The sequence below is a fragment of the Solea senegalensis genome, linkage group LG9, assembly GCF_019176455.1.
Source record: "Solea senegalensis isolate Sse05_10M linkage group LG9, IFAPA_SoseM_1, whole genome shotgun sequence".
NCBI classification, from domain to species: domain Eukaryota; kingdom Metazoa; phylum Chordata; class Actinopteri; order Pleuronectiformes; family Soleidae; genus Solea; species Solea senegalensis.
In genome coordinates this window covers 16,210,644-16,226,572 of record NC_058029.1, presented here as the reverse complement: position 1 = coordinate 16,226,572, position 15,929 = coordinate 16,210,644, and the positions used below count along the sequence as shown (strand labels likewise).

Below are 15,929 nucleotides of genomic sequence, written 5' to 3'. Positions count from 1 at the left end.
TTTATGTGGTTGACCCAAAAAAATAATAACAACTTGTTGGCAATGATAAAATAATACAGAATGTGTTATTCAGAGTTCAATAAGAGATTTAGGATCGCCTGTGAGTATGGAGTGTGTAAAAACAAATGATTTCAACCGAACTGTAATGAGGACAACACAAAATGCCGTAGACTGAGATTAAATGTAAATGTAACTTGTGAGGAAGTTCTTATCCAATATATCGTGATTAATGTTCAGATTAAAGCAAATAGTGGATCGACACAGTGCAAAAAAACTCAAACTGTTATCGAGTGAATGATGAATACATTTTTGTTAACTTGTCTTTTACTCACTGTACAATTGAACTTTTGGTGGTGGGTGGGTATGAAATTGTTAGGCTATATGAATACATTAAAATGACTGCTATTAGTATTTAAGACATATTTGGCTTCTTTCCTGTATACACATTGCAACACACACTTTTTTACAGTGATTGAAAGCGTTGTTTTTCTTTACACATTTCTTACGCGGTCAGGTTCATACGACCTGAATTCAAAAGATGCTGCATTTTTATTGAAAGGTGCGCAGATAAAACCACACTGTCGCAGTTCTATAACTGAACATGTCACAGGTGTGAAGTTATTATCTGGTCATTAATCGGTCAACAGAAAGCTACTGACCTCATTTATCACAGTTGGTTGTTTTTTTTAAAGGTCTTCACACCTATAGTATATATACGCTGACACAGTAAAACACCATAGCAGATATTTATATTACAAGAATGCAGGTTTCAGTGAAGCTTCCGCCTGCTTTCTGGTACAACTGGCCTTTTGTCTGTTTGCTTCCTGTCACAGGTGTCTTTGAAGTGTTTTTTTTTTGTCTGAGCAAAGAACCTGTTTGCTAATGTAACTGACCAGCAAGGGAGGCCATTGTGTACAGCATTTACAGGGCATGAAAATATCACACACAAACCCACGCGGGTTTGCACCGCTATTGAATTCCATTCATTTATCCAGCTTAAATATTATCCCTCAAGTTAATGCCTATAGCCCTAACTTCAACCTAACCACAATTCAAAACTTGGCCCTAAACTTAACCAGCCGCACACACACTCTGGTGTAGTTTCAACTCGAATTTGAGTTTTAACAATTTCAGAGAACACGGTTTTGTTTTTCATGTACTTCCTATTATACACGACACAAAAGAAGACACAGACAATATGATTTACATTTTAAGCAAATGTAAAACAGAATAAAACTAAGCATTTGTCTGCTTAAGACGAGCCATTTCGCACTGTAATCAATGAGCTAACAAAGGAAAGTTCAAGAGGAGGGACTGTGAAGAAAAGAGAGGAAACCACCCTGACACACTGCAAAACCTTTACGCAGACAGACATGTCACTGTAGAAGTCACTTCACACATGATGCACGGTAGTTCATCATTCCCCAGGGAGAATAGTCGCTGAATTCTGGGTAAGTGTCTTAAATCACAAAGCTTCATTTACTTAATTTTCTCAAGATCAAAAACCACAAGCAGATGCACTTTGACACTGCTCACCTTTGTGCCATTTTGCTCTGTTTTCTGTGATCTACTAAAAACACAGCCTCGTGTGCCGCTGCTGAGCTTCTGTTGCCCATGGCAACCTTTTTTGATGTGGCTTCTCTATTATGGGACTCCGGTTCTTTACATGTGAGCCGTGGCAATGTCCATGTCCTGTGAAAGGATGCATGCATGGTTTTCCGCCCTGTGTGCAGTGAAATAATATTGTGTCTGCAAGGAGCTCAGAGACCTGCACTCTATTGCAGATGTTTGCAGCTAAGGGAGATACGTGCAAGGTAAACAAAAAACAAATGTTCTCCGAAGATATAAAATACAGCCGAGGTTGGAGTGACTTGATACAAACTATAATACAATGCTATATAACACAAGTGTTAATGTAAAGAGTGGCAGTCTCAGGTGAGCCGTGCTTTGTGTGTTAAATTTAAATGATGCATTATTGTGTATGTGACAGATATGAATAAAAAGTTGCAATATTTCAAATCTAATTTGCTGCTGGAATTCAAATTGAACTCCTTCATCAATGAAAAACAGCAACAAGCCGCCGTGACATAGAATTTCACGACCATAAAAAGATCAGGAAAATGACCTTTTTACAAATGCACAATTACATGCATGTGTGTATTACTTTAATTGAATATAAAATGAATTAATATGACTTGATAAATTTGTGACAATGTCATTTGTGTGCGTAATTCAAATTTATCAGCTGTATGTTCATAAACGTAGGTCATACATTTCACTTATATTTCTTTTATTGGACATCATTACACATGTTGTGTTGTGTAACTGTATCATAACATTCTGCAATTTGTTCAAGATGAATAAATAAACCAATCAAATACAGTAATCAGGCAAATTAAAGTGACGTGCTACACTGGAGCTGCCCTTCTTTCACTGTCAGTATTATTTACAGTACCACTACATATTTAAATACATCACAGGGAAATGAAAACAAGTGTAATAAATATGTTATGTCAAGACGAAATTACATAAAAACATGTTTTGGTTTTTTTAAATATTCAAAATTCTTATGTACAGAAAGGAGAGATTCTGACACCACGCAAAAATGAGCGGACTAAATATCATGCTGTTTCATAATTTCTATTTCTATTTTATAGCAGGTCAGATAATTGAAAAGGGTTACAATTACATTAAAAAAATTAAATATGTTATAGCTCCCACATGGGTCAATAACACATCATTTAATAATAAATGTTTGTTTTAGACCGCTGTGAAGACGACAACCTCTCAGGCATCCGGTACTTTCAACATGTAACTACAGTGGTTGCGTCCAAGTGCTCTCAATTGTACATGTCACATTCTACTGTTTTCCGTGACATGCTGACATATTTACATATGGCACCTCCGCACACGCTATTTTTCTGGCATGACTATGTCCAAATATAGTCTTAACTGTATTTAATGTACAAAGTTTACTCGTGTGTACAGTCATTAGTCATGGTTTCATATACAGTTAAGGCTTTGTGGCTTTAGCGTGTGTATGTGATTGCCACATATCAAAGCTTTCAGAAAATTGTGTTCATCAGGCCGATTGTTTTCGGGTTTGTTTGCCTTGCATTAAAGATTTGAGGTGTGCAAAGCTGTGGTGAGACTTCATCATCTGTTAATCACAAACAAATTCCTTTTACCGATTTAAAGTGATTTCCTTCCTGCAATGTAGCACATACCTTATCACAAGCAGGCAAATACTGTGTGGAGCAAATTTTGACCCCTAATGTGATCTTGGTTTGGATGTTCTTTTTTTTTTTTCAGTTTTTCGACCAACTTCAGAAATGATCCGAATCAACAACACCCAATATTTCCACTTCCTGAAGCAGGCAGACGCTTTCCGTCGCTCCGGGTCATTCTGCGATGCCATCATCTCAGTGAAGAGTCACACGTTCAAGGCCCATCGCTTAGTATTGGCCTGTGCTAGTAGAAGACTGGCACAGCAGCTATCCCAAGGTGACATAGACAGTCCATCCCAGTGTTCTCTGGAGTATTTCTCCCCACGCACCTTCCAGCAGGTCCTGGACTTCACCTACACCCAGGCACTGGAGGTGTCTGTGGAAGACCTGTACCTGCTGCTGAGAGCTGCTCAGTTGCTAGAGATGCAGCCACTGGAGGACCAGTGCCGAAAACAACTGGACACCCTCAACCTCCGAGCCAGGAAGGAGTGCAAAACAGAAGAAGTCAAAGATGTCAAAGAGGAAAAGGAAAGTGCAAAGGAAATGAGTCAAAAGAAAGAAGGAGATCTAGATGAAAAAATCCAAGACGTTAGCAACAGCATTGTTGTTGAAGATCCTTCGTCTCCTGGTTCTGCAAAGAACCACAACAGTTCCCCGTCCCCAAAAAAGAAGCCCAGACAGTCCCGTTTGTCATCATCGTCATCACACACCAGTGACAGAGTTGTCAGCAACACTTCTTCTGTCCCTCCTCCCTGGACGTTCTCTACAAATATGTGGAACTCTGTGAGCACCCTGCGACAAATAGCAGAAAACTATTCAAACTTCTTTGGAGTACACCCTCTACCATCACCACACCAGTCGTCAGTAGCATACCCCTTCTCCTTCTCCACGTCCCATATGTTACCTTTACTAAGCACCCATTATCAAAGCCAATTACATAACTCTGTAATGGGCTACTCGGGCTCTTACCCACATTATACACAGAACCGTTACACTGGAGCAACAGGAATGGGCAGCATAATAAAGCAAGGCCTGCTAAGAAGAAAAAAAAACTGCCAGAAAACATTTGGCGGGGTTGTACAGAGTGTTGAACAGAGGTGAGTCTGCATTTGGAAAAGGTTTTGGACATATTTTTTCAGACAAGGTCTCCCTATTTTTCCACTCACAGACTCATTTAGAGTCCCCAAATGTGCTCAGTTGTTCCTTTGTGACAGCCAGTCCCTGACTCACTGCTGTCTGGGCAGATGTGTGTGATTCAGCCTCCTGCACTTTCCAATAAGCAGTTTCACCTGTTAACTCATCCCTGTCCGTAGAGTCAAACACTTTTCTACATAATAATAATAATAATGATAATTATAAAAAAAAAAATGTGTTCAATTTTCAAACTAAATGAGGAAAAGACTTTTACATTTAAACATTAAACCAGACTTTTATTCTTTATATCTTCTATTCACATCTGCGCATAGTGTGCAGTGTTCCACGCAGTGTAACTAAACCGTGTTTAGGGGAGCCCCCTAAATTTCTCCCCTCCTTTGCAGATTTCAAGATTTTTCCACCCACAGTTTTAGTGTTTAGACATGTCACAGCCATACCACAAAAAAAACTATTCAAAACATTTGTGGAAAAAAAAAATTGTTATTCTTCAGTGTCACCTCATTATCCCACTCCCGTCCATTAACCTTATATGGAAGCAAAACACACTCTTATAAAAGTGTAATCTATGTACTTATATACATATTTTTTCATTTGCTTCTTTTACTTTACCTTTTCGCAACACAAATAAGAGTTTATCTATGATTGTAATCAGGACAATTAGTGCTGTTTCTGTGCAGTTGAATCAGGAAATCGTCTTTTCTTTTCCACAGTTACCAACAAGTGCCCAAAACCAGCGCAGAGAGAGGTAAAGACTGCCAACACTGCAACCCAAGTGTCACTGGTGACCCAGAGCACTGGGCCTCCACACCATCAGGTAAACGATAGGATTAAAAAAGACAAACAGAGCACATTATACAGCAAGATCAAATATCGATATTCTGCGTAAAAATGATCAAATAAACAAGTGAGACAGTTTTCATATATCATGACCCCTAACCTCTGCAGATAGGAGATACTTAGCTACGCAATGGAAAGTGATAGAGAGTTGTGGTTTTGCGAGCATGGTGCAGCAGGAGCAGTAGTGTGGTTACTAGATACAGCTCGATACATGCAGTACAGTATGTACTGCATCACAAAAGTGGTTTGTCCTTTGCATTCCTGTCCTTTGCCGAAAAAAACAAAAACATATAGACGTGTATGTATTAAATGTAATGAATTCTAAGAATATGAATTTAAGTCACAATAATAGCAAAAAAATATGACTAGCTAAAGCTCTGGGGTTGTGTGAATGTGCTTCAAGTCGTACGCCGCCTCGTCCAATCAGGCCGATCAACATGTTTTATTTATCTCTGTTCAGTGGAACATCGTGTTCATAACTCGAGAGATTACACTAAAACTGTTTTGCAGTAGCGAGCGGTGGTGTGCTCAAGTCTCACAGCTCTAGGCTTTGTGGTAAATCAGCCTCTAAAACACACTCTGACACATAATTACATAAAATGAGAAATAATCAAATAAAGAAATGATGCACCTGCAATCACAAGGTTATTTTGTATTTGACTTAGCTGAAGAACAGACAAAAAAAAGGTTTGGTAGAATTGTAAGTGTTCAATTGTTGTGGTTTGTCGTTTCATTTTGCCTACTACAATCCACCCCCCACCCCCCATTTCAGCATCCTGTCTATAGTATGAGGTCAACACCTTAACAAACGAATCTTTGGCCTAAAAAAGTGGTATTCAAGGTACAGAAAGGCTGTGGAGTTGCACACTTCAACCTCAAAATGTCATGTTTCTCCAAGGTACGTGGCTGCAGACAACGTGTGTGCAGAGTGACAGGAAAGTCACAAACTAAATTTATTGTCTTGCAACAGGATGCAGCCGAAAAGCGGGCTTGCGCCTCTCAGAGGTGCATTTCACAAATATGCTACTTTTACTTTAATGTGCTACACAACAGTAGTTTCACTGAGGTGAATCCATAAGTTCCGTGGTCAGCTTTAGCAGATTTGAAACTTCGTGCCTCAGCAAATACATTATGGCTTTAAGAATCTGCTGCTTATTTGCCCGTGTGAGTGTGAGCCCAGTGTGATGCAAATGTCTTGTTTTACTTAAACGACAAACTCAAACGGAGTTAAGCGTTAATTACCGTATCATGATGTACCTGAATGAACATATCATTTAATCATATATCTGCAGCTTATACAAAAAAGAAAAGAAAAAGAAACAGTTGTGAACAGAAGGCCCACTCTGTCCATCACAGTGTTCACACCCATCGTTTACAGTCTGTGCAGGGTGTCGCTTACCGAGAAGAGGAGATGTGATGCAGCATGAACCACAGTCCAAACAGCAAGATCACAATGGAGATAAACCTTATCAATGCCAACATTGCCCCAAGAAGTTCAGCCTGAAACATCAGCTTGACACACACCACCGAGTTCACACTGGTAAGCACACTTTTTTACTCTGGACCATCAACTAACTCCCATTTTTAAAGTTCCATCTGCCAACGTGAATAATCAACATATTTATTTGTGTCCAGAAACCCTGGGACATAAATGTAAAGACAAGTTAGGGGAGACATGTTAGTTCTTGCATGGAAGCATGTGCACACACATTTTAAAACTTGAGGGAGAAAAATAATCAAATAATGTGCTTTTCAGTGCAACGACTATTTAACTGTGTCAAGACATGCATGTGATGGACAATATTTTACAGTGTATTTTAATGTGAAGGTGAAGCACACAAGCTAGTTTAAACGTCCCAAACCAAAGGAACATTATATAGGCCTTAAAAATGATAAAGAATCATAATATAATATGTTGTGCGATGCAAACTTTCAATAAAGGCGTGGAGTGGCTCAGTGGTTAAGACCGGTACCCTGTGTGCATGTAGTGTAACATGGTCCCTCACGCTGTCTTAAATGCTCAGAGTCTTATACTGTTGTTTCAATTAAGTATATAATTAATGTTGTTGTTACGCATTATGTAACATTATTTTAAACAAGTAAAGTAGAAAATGTTTAAAATAACATAATCCAAACTATTAAAGCATCAAATAAACATACTTTCACACATTAATTTGTTTCCTTTTAGTTTCTTTAGGAATGTATTTTGTTCCGAATGATAATTGATGTCTGTTTTATAATTGAAATGATAAATTTCACTTGAAATGCTCTTTCACACCTCTTTGCTCCCTCCTTTGCTCCTCCATCCTGTGGCCCCCTCTGTGCTCTTTTCTCTACTTCTAGGGGAAAAACCTTTCGAGTGTCGTATCTGTGGTCAGCGCTCACGAGACTACTCAGCCATGATCAAGCACCTGCGAACTCATGGTGGCGCCGCACCCTACCAGTGCACGGTGTGCCTGGAGTTCTGCAGCAGCCTGGTCGCCATGCAGAGACACGTCAAGAGCCACGCAGTGCAGGACTTCCCCCCAGACTGGAGCATCAACAACACCTACCTGTACACCTCCCACATCTCAGCCACACCTTAACCATCCATCCATCCATCCCCACACCCATCTCACATGTGTAGCTTTAAATCAGAGGAGACAACAGGTCCTTTAATACCTCTCTGTTTTGGGGTCACAATAATGCATGGGAAACTGTCCAGTCGTATATCTTATCTGTGTTCTACACCCACTGTCACAACACACACACACGTGCATTATACATGTGTATTAAAGCCACATCAACAGCTCCTCCTCATGGAATGACGCAGGCACATTCCCTCTTACTTTCATAATTATTGGACCAGTTGTGTAAACTGTTTCCAAAATCTGGCCTTAGTGTATAGCACCCTCATGAGGACATGAGTGAAACAGGAAAAGGTAGGAGCTGAGACGTCACATTTACTGCCAGAGGAAGTTTCTCTTACTACTTGATGGAATGCAATCTTCAATCAAACTTCAGTTCATCCTTTAAAATCGAGGGTTTATTCGAAATAAGTAGAAGTTTTGATCAGCATTAGTGCAGCCAGGAGTCTTGTCAATGTAGTAATGTAGCTCCTGCACGTGCTGTGCTTGTGGCATCTCGAACAGTGTTTGTATATCAGTCTCTGTATAATGACAAAAAATTGTTCTGGGTGTCAACTTGAGCCGTACTCGCTCCTCCACCCATCTCCACTCCAGTGGCTCAATTCATTCCACTCACTCTTCATCAAGTCTGACAGCAACACTTACAAATTGTGAGGCCCCTCTCTTAGACCAACACCAAGGGCTATTGCTTTCATATTGTTTTATTTTTATTGTTAGTTTTGTAAACTGATGTTGACCATTTCATGGATTATTGATGTTAAAATAAGTTACAGTCATTGTTCGGGGCATATTTGGCTGTAACTCTGGGTTTTATTTAATTTTATTCTGCATTGTCACTCTCTGACACACTGCTTTCTTCAAGTCTGTACAACATTATTTCAATCAATATAAGTTTGAAAGTAAATAAATGATCTCCTGTTGAGTCCTCAATGAAAGGATTGTTTGTCCAGTTTCCTGGCTGTGGTGACCTTGAGTTACCACTGTATTTCCTGCTGTGACATGTCTTTATATGTAAGTCCACTGATGTTAATTCCTTATACATGAATAAATGAATGAATAACTTTAATTTGCCCTCATCTCTTAACATACACACACACACCGATTTTGTTTTTGACTTACAACCACAATTAAATGAATTAAGCTGTGTGAATATACTGTAGGCTGTCACAGCCCCCACAGAGCCTCACCAGCAGAGTTTAATTTTCCTGTATCAAATAAGATAAAACCGATTTTATCCATCCATCCATTTTCTACCTTTATCCTCCATAGGGGGGTGCTGTGCTAATGTCAGCTGACATAGGGCGTTAGGCAAGGTACACCATGGATAGTTAGGGCCACACACAGAGACAAACAACCATCCACTCTCACAGACACAGCTACGGTCAATCTAGAGTGACCAATTTACCTAACTCTCATATTGCATGAACACAGCCAAAATGATCAGAAATAACAATAACGCATAAAATACCCACAACCGTCCTTACACTTTGTAAAATACATCAACAAACATTTGATTATTTACACCTGGGATTTTCCTACTGTACAAAGGGCCCATACTGTAATGGTCTGGTTTGGTTTTCAAGGTGCAGGGCTTCTATGTTTTTTAGAGGTTTTTATGTTTTAATTGTCATTTAATTGTCAGCTCAAGTTGAACAGTTTGGAAATAAAGTCAGAGCAGAGAGGGAAGGTTTAGATGGAGGGATAGTGAATATACTGGAAGGATAATGAAAATGGAGCAGGGCAGGAGGAAAAGAGTTAGAACACAGAGACGGTTGTGAAACATGACTGTGTGAAGATTGTGGGTGTTTATGTAGGTCTTGGCTTGTTTTCTTGTGAGTCACTTTATTTTCCTGAATAAAGTGTCTGTGCTCAAGTGGTGCCATATTGTTTTTTTAATTTATTTTCCCAGCCCTCAATTCATATTTTGGAATTAAGTTCCAGTAAAGTCATTACATTACATTATATGTCATTTAGCAGACAACTAAATGTATCCACAACTTACAAGGGAATTGAGTACAACCTTCCAGGGGTGGAGTTGAACTTGCAACCATGAAATGTTGCAATGAAAGCAGTCTCAACCACTGAGCCACTCCACCCCCTTTCCTTACCAAGAACTTTTTGTTACTTGTTCAAGTCCTCAATGTGAGTCATTTTCAGTAAAACCATAGTCATAATAAGTTATGGTTTTGATTACATAAAGGCTCTGAGTACTTCGTCAAAGCACAGATGATAATACATAAATAAATACATAAATATTCAAGGCACAACTCAGGTTGAACAGTTTGGAAATAATGTAAGAGAGTCAAGATTGAGATGTTTAATCACGATGACGCTTTCTCCCGCGCAGGGAACTGCAGTGTTAGTTTAATGTTGGACATGATTCGACAGACATTCGCTCCGGGTAAACGTCAGCGCTAATAGTATCCAGCTGCAGCCCAGGAGAACAATACCCTGGCGTGACGGAAGTACTCTGGTGTGACGGAAGTTAAAGTACAGTAATTACCAATTACCAGACAATACAAAATAAAAACCTTTATTGTAAAATTATGACATGTCAGTGACCATTTTTTTAAGATGTTGAAGGTTCTGTATAGTTTAAAATTGTAATGAAATATTATTTATTGTAATTAAACACTTTTAAAGGTCGCAGGCCGGGCGTCATGAGTGCTTTATGTTACATTACATGTCATTTAGCAGACGCTTTTATCCAAAGCGACTTACAATAAATGCATTTAAACAGTTGGGTACAAACAAGAGCTAGAAGTAAGTAAGAGCTTCAAGAAAGCCAAACTATAAAGTGCTAGTCATAAGTGCGATGTATAAGCGAGTTCTGTGAATGCCTCTGCGATCCTCTCAGTGAGGGGGCAGCGAGCCGGTTTGCTGATGCAGAGCGGAGTGGGCGGGCTGGAGTGTAGATTTTGATCATGTCCTGGATGTAGGCTGGACCGGATCCGTTTGTAGCATGGAATGCAAGCACTAGGGTCTTGAAGCGGATGCGAGCAGCTACAGGAAGCCAGTGAAGGGAGCGGAGGAGCGCTGTAGTGTGAGAGAATTTTGGTAAGTTGAAGACCAGTCGAACTGCTGCATTCTGGATGGTCGTATGGCACACGCAGCGACACCAGGCAGGAGGGAGTTGCAGTAGTCCAAGCGTGAGATGACAAGAGCCTGGACCAGAATCTGTGCCGCCTTCTGGGTTAGAAGACGTAATATCCTTCTGATGCTGTGCAACATGTATCTGCAAGATCGAGCAGTTGCAGCTGTTGGCAGTGAGGGAGAGATGGTCATCAAGTGTCACACCCAGGTTCCTTGCAGTATGAGAAGGAGCTACCACAGAGTTGTCGAGGGTGATGGTTAGATCTGTGGTGGGAGAGCCCTTTCCTGGGAGAAAAAGAAACTTGGTCTTGTCGAGATTGAGTTTCAGGTGATGGTCAGACATCCACTGAGAGACGTTGGTCAGACAAGTGCTGTACGCTATGGTTTATATTTACTGTATATGAATTGGTTGATGTTTTGCTTCAAAACAGCAAAAGTTCCTTCTTTCTTCCTTCATATAGGTCTAGCTATTTTCTAGTTTTCGCTTTGTTTCTTCTTCTTCAGAATTCTCTGTTTCAGTGTGTTCTCTGGGGCTGCAGGATGCTACTCTACAGCGCAACTCCGAGCAAGCCACGCAAGACACTGTATTGCAGACTTTACAGTTTACAGGCGGCTACAGCGTGTACAAAAGCGTGTCATAAATAGAAATGTGGGATTTTTAAAGCAGAGATATTGCGGTTAAAGCTATTGAGCTAAAATGATAATATTTACATATAAAAATTAACAAAATATTTTAAATGTAAAAACAAGGGGCGTATCTCATGCAGCCAGTGGAGTACTATGATCCCACACTGATTTTGAGTCAATTTATCACATGACCTGGAAGCTATTGAGCTAAAATGCTAATATGTATACATAAGAATTAATAAAAAAATATGAACAGATTTTTAAATGTAAAAACAAGGGGTGTGTCTCATGCAGCCAGTGGAGTACTATGATCCCACACTGATTTTGAGACTGATCATGTGACATAATATCCAACTTAAAACTAACTTCACTGCAGTACGTAACTACCGTCGCAAACATGTTTCAGTTGACTCGGAGTGAAGATGGAGGAGAGACACTCCGACAGATGTGGAGATCTAACAACACGACTGGACAGATCTACTGGACAGTGTGTGCCGTGTATTATAAAGCCAGGTAGGTGGATATAATATTATATTAAAATATATGATATTTGGTTTAAATTATAGTTGTATTTTCCAATAAAACAGGATATGAAGTTACACCTAACTGTGGCTTTGACGACCATGGAGGGAGACATGAGTCTCCTTTCAGAGAGTGCAGAGACAACACTTATAATGATGGCAGCAGAGCACACTGTCATCCCTGCACTCCATGTCCGTCTGGATACTTTATTATAGGCTCCTGCAACTCAACCACTGACACACAGTGCCGGTAAAGAAAAAAAAACAAACTATTTTCAGAATAACGTCTTATTATAGTTTACTGAGAACTGTCTCACTCTTTCATTGTGGTTTTTCTACAGAAGCCAGAAGACTTCAGTCACAGTGAGTATACTGACCCTCCCCCTGTGTTTTACAAGATGCCTCTGCTTCATCTCTCCTCTCAGGAATCAACAACATCTCAGCATGATGCCACTTTTCCCAGCAATGCAACAACATTAATCAAGGGAAAAATACATACTTTTAACACGTTAGGCTGTATACTAGATTACCAGTTACCAGTCTTTGCACAACCCACAAACACAGGAAATTACACATTTAGAGCCGACATTACAAAAATCCCCTGTTCAACAGTATGAAATACTTTACATGTCTATTTTTAAATGTGTTTTTCCAGGTGTCCACTGGCAGAGTCAGAGACATCAGTTAACATACAAAAGAACTAGTATGTTTACATTTAACATTTTTAATCATTCTGTGTGAGTCTATCATGAGGCCATATAGTCAACTTCCCTGGCTCACATACAGTATGTGCCTTTCGTCTTGACATTGCATCACATTGTTTGTGTGCAATTATACATCTTCAACTAAAAAAAACTAAAACACTGTTAAGGCTGTGGGTATACTCAGATGCGTCCTACATGGGTTTTACGCTCTGTGCAGCTCGTCTGCTGAGTTGATGAGAATTCACTGCCTTTTTTTTCCAAATCCAGACAACATATTATGCGACATCTACAGGCCAGCCAGATGCTGCTGGTGTACAATGCAAGTTAAACCTACACTTACCTATACAACAATAGCAACATTCATCATAGTTTAATTTTACCTTGAACTTTTCTTCCATTTCTTTTGCAGGGGAAGTGCCAGTCATCCTAATTTCCATCATCCTTGTTCTATTATCTGCTTGCATCATCTATAAGAAGTGGACCAGAGGTTTGCATATTTAAAGCATCTGCTAAATGACATGTAATGTAATGTGAAGTCTATGGATGTAACAGGTCAGGGGAAATGCAGTACATGGAGGCAGGCAGACAGTTGGTAATGACGTTTATTTACCACAATGTTCAGCGATAGTGCAATGAAAACCCTGCAAGGGAGGGAACTTGAGCCCAAGACAACAAGCCCACACAAGGGAGATGACAGGTCCAGTGCAGGGCTGTTCCACCACAGGAACAAGCAGGCAGAATCCGTTGTCGGGGGCAGAAGGCAGAGTAGATCACTGGGGTCAGAGACAGAGCAGGCAGGGTCGGTACCGGGAATCAATCTGAAAACCCCTGGAGAGCCTAGTACTGGCAACAAAGAACAATCTAGCTGTGAGTAAACTGAGAGGTGAGTTTATATACAGGGTTGATTGGTGATCAGAGGTAGCTGAGTGCAACAGGTGGGGAGAGTTGGACTAATGAGCAGGGAGTGGCTGGCTGGCAAGCAGGTGAGGAGAAGGAGGGGCTGGTGAATGAGGTGACAGAGAGAAGCTCATGACAATGGAAACATTTGGGAAACGTTACACACCACTTTCATTGCGCAACTGTGGTATTTATGTGGAGGAAATGAGCAGGGAGTCGATGCTGATGAAACCATCTGCTGTCTCAGGTCGGCATAGACAGCTGTGTTACAGAAGGAAGTCTTCAATAATTCGAGAGGGGTTCTTTTCCTTCTCTGCACCTGCTGGCAACAGTGATCTGGACGCCATCCTCAGTGAGTTGAAAACACAGATTTGCAAGAAAATGTACTATTAGTGTGTTACTATTACTATTATAGTGTATGTGCAGTCCAGCTCTTCTTTATGCCATATTTTGTGACATAGTTGACATCCAGGAGTAAGAATTGCTACAATAACAAGTACTTTGTCCTTTTTTTTTTTCTTCTGCTGGCTGAACGAGAACAATGAACGAGTTGAACTCAGACTGCCCCAGACACTGAGCCACAGTCAGTGTGTGCTGGCAGCCAATCCTTTCAAAGCTTTCAAGTATAATGGTGCTTTTCCACTACGTACTAAGTTTGTTTTCCATTAGTATAGTATCACAATCAGAATACTTTATTAATCCCCGGGGAGAAATTGTTACCTCCTCAATGTGGGTGGAGTCATCAAAGCCTAACCCTAACCGACGACACACAAACTAGTGACGATTGACTTGTAAGACAGTTGTTTGATTCTAGTGCCGGGCGCCTTGCTCATGCCTTTTCCAGTGACGACCAATCAGTGGACGGCAGTCTGGCGACGTCTCACATAGTATCGGCTCAGCTCGCTTGGAACCTTGCCAGAGCATGTGCTAAAAAAGTACCAGGTACCATGCAGGTACTATTGCTAATGGGAAAAAAACGTGCTGAGTCGAGCCGTGCCGGGAGTGTGTAGTGGAAAAGCACCATAACAAGTCATAGCACCCTCCCTTTTTTTCCTCTGTAGTTCCTGGCATACAGTCTGCACCTTTACAGACAGTGCTGGACAACCTGGATGTTTTGGAGGAGCTGGTGATTTTGTTGGACCCTGACAACCAAAATGTAAAGAACACTAGACACCTGGCATCGCACTGGTCCTTCCCCACCACCCAGATCAATTATATTTACTCTATGAAGGACATTAAAAGCCCCCTGAAGGCTGTGCTGGAGGCAGTCGCTAGCAGGCATCCTGACTGGACAGTCGGCCACCTTGCTACGCTGCTCAGGAAAATGGAGCGCAATGATGCCGTTGCGGTTCTCACCCAGTTACAGAATGAGATGGCTGTATAGCCAAGGTCACAAATAGTTGGCTCAGGGTCCAGATCTGGACCCAGACCTATTACCATAAATGCGACATAACTGTCTTGTTGGACTATTTGTATTTTATTTAGTTTAACATTTCCTATATTCATTACTTTTATGCCCATTTACTATTTTATTACTATGCAGAATATTTTTTCTGTGTTCATACGTCTATTGTAAACATCACTGTAGACTTGTTTATTAATGTGTTAGTCTCATTGTGGTCAGCAGAACGGTCTTATACATATTCACATTTGTTGGAGGTAAGCCTGTTGCTCTTGAAACGTTTCCCATAAGTAATACATTGCGCTATATCTCTTTTTTGGTTTCAAATCTATTCTATTTGATTGAATAATAAAGGAACAGAATTCTCTCCATAGTTCTCCTTTTCTCTCACCTAGGTTAGGAAACGATAGCCTTCACACGCCAGAGAGGATGTTGTTCCTCTTTGGTTGTGTCAGCTTCTGCATTGAAAGGCAAAACACTCATTCCAGCTGTGCAAATTGGCTGCTTCCGTAAAACAAGACCCTTCACCCAATGCACAAGTAAAGGGCTTCATACAAGGATATGAAAAACAGCCAATTTAACCCTTTTAAAGCGATTATGCACTTGTATAAACATAGTTATGGGTGCTGTATTTAATTTCTACCAATACACCGTGCTAAATGTTACACAACTGAACGTCAAATGATAAAAAAAAGCAGGTACAAATAAACTGGACTTGAGTATTATTTAGACAAGGGGAAGATGTGCAGGAGATAAAAGAAAAGAGGGATTTTATGCTTTATGCTTTACACCAATCAGCAACAATAATAAATCTGCTAACAGGTTGCTATGTTGACAAG

The 15,929-nt window shown here is 40.3% G+C and overlaps 2 protein-coding genes across 2 annotated transcripts; both read left to right on the top strand.

The window, feature by feature from the left end:
- Positions 1-1,075: 1,075 nt before the first annotated feature.
- zbtb32 (zinc finger and BTB domain containing 32) lies at positions 1,076-8,912 on the top strand. The gene is made up of 5 exons (XM_044033958.1): positions 1,076-1,451; positions 3,313-4,324; positions 5,093-5,196; positions 6,598-6,759; positions 7,563-8,912. The coding sequence occupies exons 2-5, from the start codon at positions 3,333-3,335 to the stop codon at positions 7,802-7,804; spliced, it is 1,500 nt and encodes a 499-aa protein (XP_043889893.1). The 5' UTR covers positions 1,076-1,451; positions 3,313-3,332; the 3' UTR covers positions 7,805-8,912.
- Positions 8,913-11,241: 2,329 nt separating this feature from the next.
- igflr1 (IGF-like family receptor 1) lies at positions 11,242-15,459 on the top strand. Its single transcript, XM_044033971.1, has 7 exons — positions 11,242-12,079; positions 12,154-12,337; positions 12,429-12,450; positions 13,059-13,110; positions 13,201-13,278; positions 13,936-14,040; positions 14,750-15,459. Exons 1-7 carry the CDS (start codon positions 11,989-11,991, stop codon positions 15,070-15,072), a joined length of 855 nt encoding a protein of 284 aa, XP_043889906.1. The 5' UTR covers positions 11,242-11,988; the 3' UTR covers positions 15,073-15,459.
- Positions 15,460-15,929: the final 470 nt, after the last annotated feature.

What these genes read in the sequence shown, in the direction of transcription:
- zbtb32 (XM_044033958.1), top strand. Translation starts at nt 3,333, where the DNA reads ATGATCCGAATCAACAACACCCAATATTTCCACTTCCTGAAGCAGGCA. An exon ending in GTACAGAGTGTTGAACAGAG is followed by an intron (nt 4,325 to 5,092) that starts GTGAGTCTGCAT and finishes TCTTTTCCACAG; the next exon opens with TTACCAACAAGTGCCCAAAA. An exon ending in CTGGGCCTCCACACCATCAG is followed by an intron (nt 5,197 to 6,597) that starts GTAAACGATAGG and finishes CATCGTTTACAG; the next exon opens with TCTGTGCAGGGTGTCGCTTA.
- igflr1 (XM_044033971.1), top strand. Translation starts at nt 11,989, where the DNA reads ATGGAGGAGAGACACTCCGACAGATGTGGAGATCTAACAACACGACTG. An exon ending in GCCGTGTATTATAAAGCCAG is followed by an intron (nt 12,080 to 12,153) that starts GTAGGTGGATAT and finishes CCAATAAAACAG; the next exon opens with GATATGAAGTTACACCTAAC. An exon ending in GCCAGAAGACTTCAGTCACA is followed by an intron (nt 12,451 to 13,058) that starts GTGAGTATACTG and finishes TTCCAAATCCAG; the next exon opens with ACAACATATTATGCGACATC.